Consider the following 907-nt stretch of genomic DNA (forward strand, 5'->3'; position numbering starts at 1 on the left):
GTTTGTTTCTTTAGGGGGAACTTACTTTCCTTGGGGAGCATGTTCAGAGAGGCCCAGCTGCCTCCAGCCCTGGGCAATTCTGTCTCTAGTTCTAAAGTGCTTAGAAAACGGACTGTGTGTGTGGGGGGGTGTAATAAGGGGGAAAGTCCAGAAGAGTGACTGCATCCCCCCCCCCCCCCCCGCTGCTGGCCATGGATCTGGCCCCACTGTTACTGGAGAAACGGGGTCTAGAACAGGCGGTGGCAGTCTATACTCGTATTAGCGGCCTTACAAGACAGCAGCCCATCTGCCTCTACACACACACACACACACACACGTATCCCACTCTACTCCATTTGGCCAAGACAAGAGGTCCAGTAATCACCAGCGACGTTTGTGAAACACTTGGACCCCTTACCTTGTGATTGCTGAAAAGGCTCCTCAACCATGGCTCTGCCTTGTGCTGTGGGGGGAAGGGGACTTTCAGTTGGAAAGGCTCTCTCCGCCTCGGTGAGACTGGTTCAGAGCCCTGTTGCTGTCAGCTCCACCGGGAATACCCTTTGGTCTTCTAAAATCACAAAGTTGGTTTCCCTGAGCACAAGGCTCAGCATACCAACTGTCGAACAACAGGCGGGACGTTTGAGCCCCCGGAACCCCTTCGAATGTTGCTACAAGAAAGGAGAAACGTCAGAATATCGAAACACCGGGAGGTGGATAGGCAGAGGGGGAAGGTCTAGCAGCAAGGGGCCGGGCTAACCATGGCGGAGGGCGGGGAGAAGGAGGAGTTCTGCTTCACAGCGCTCTATATAAGTGGCCAGTGGCCCGGGCTGTGCGCTCGTACTGACCTTCAGCCAGTCTGTCCCAGCGCAATGGCGCCTTCCAGGAAGTTCTTCGTTGGGGGCAACTGGAAGATGAATGGAAGGAAGAA

The 907-nt window shown here is 55.0% G+C and overlaps 1 protein-coding gene across 1 annotated transcript in view; it reads left to right on the plus strand.

Moving 5' to 3' along the window:
• Nucleotides 1–722: 722 nt before the first annotated feature.
• LOC101992490 (triosephosphate isomerase-like) overlaps nt 723–907 on the plus strand; it is a gene marked incomplete at its 3' end in the record, with an annotated part of 3,144 nt that continues 2,959 nt past the window's right edge. Inside the window, exon 1 of the mRNA XM_013355651.2 lies at nt 723–899. Within this exon, the coding sequence (XP_013211105.1) occupies nt 738–899 (162 nt within the window). The remainder of the gene's footprint in view (nt 900–907) is intronic.

Source organism: Microtus ochrogaster, unplaced genomic scaffold (assembly GCF_000317375.1).
Source record: "Microtus ochrogaster isolate Prairie Vole_2 unplaced genomic scaffold, MicOch1.0 UNK2121, whole genome shotgun sequence".
NCBI classification, from domain to species: Eukaryota; Metazoa; Chordata; class Mammalia; order Rodentia; family Cricetidae; genus Microtus; species Microtus ochrogaster.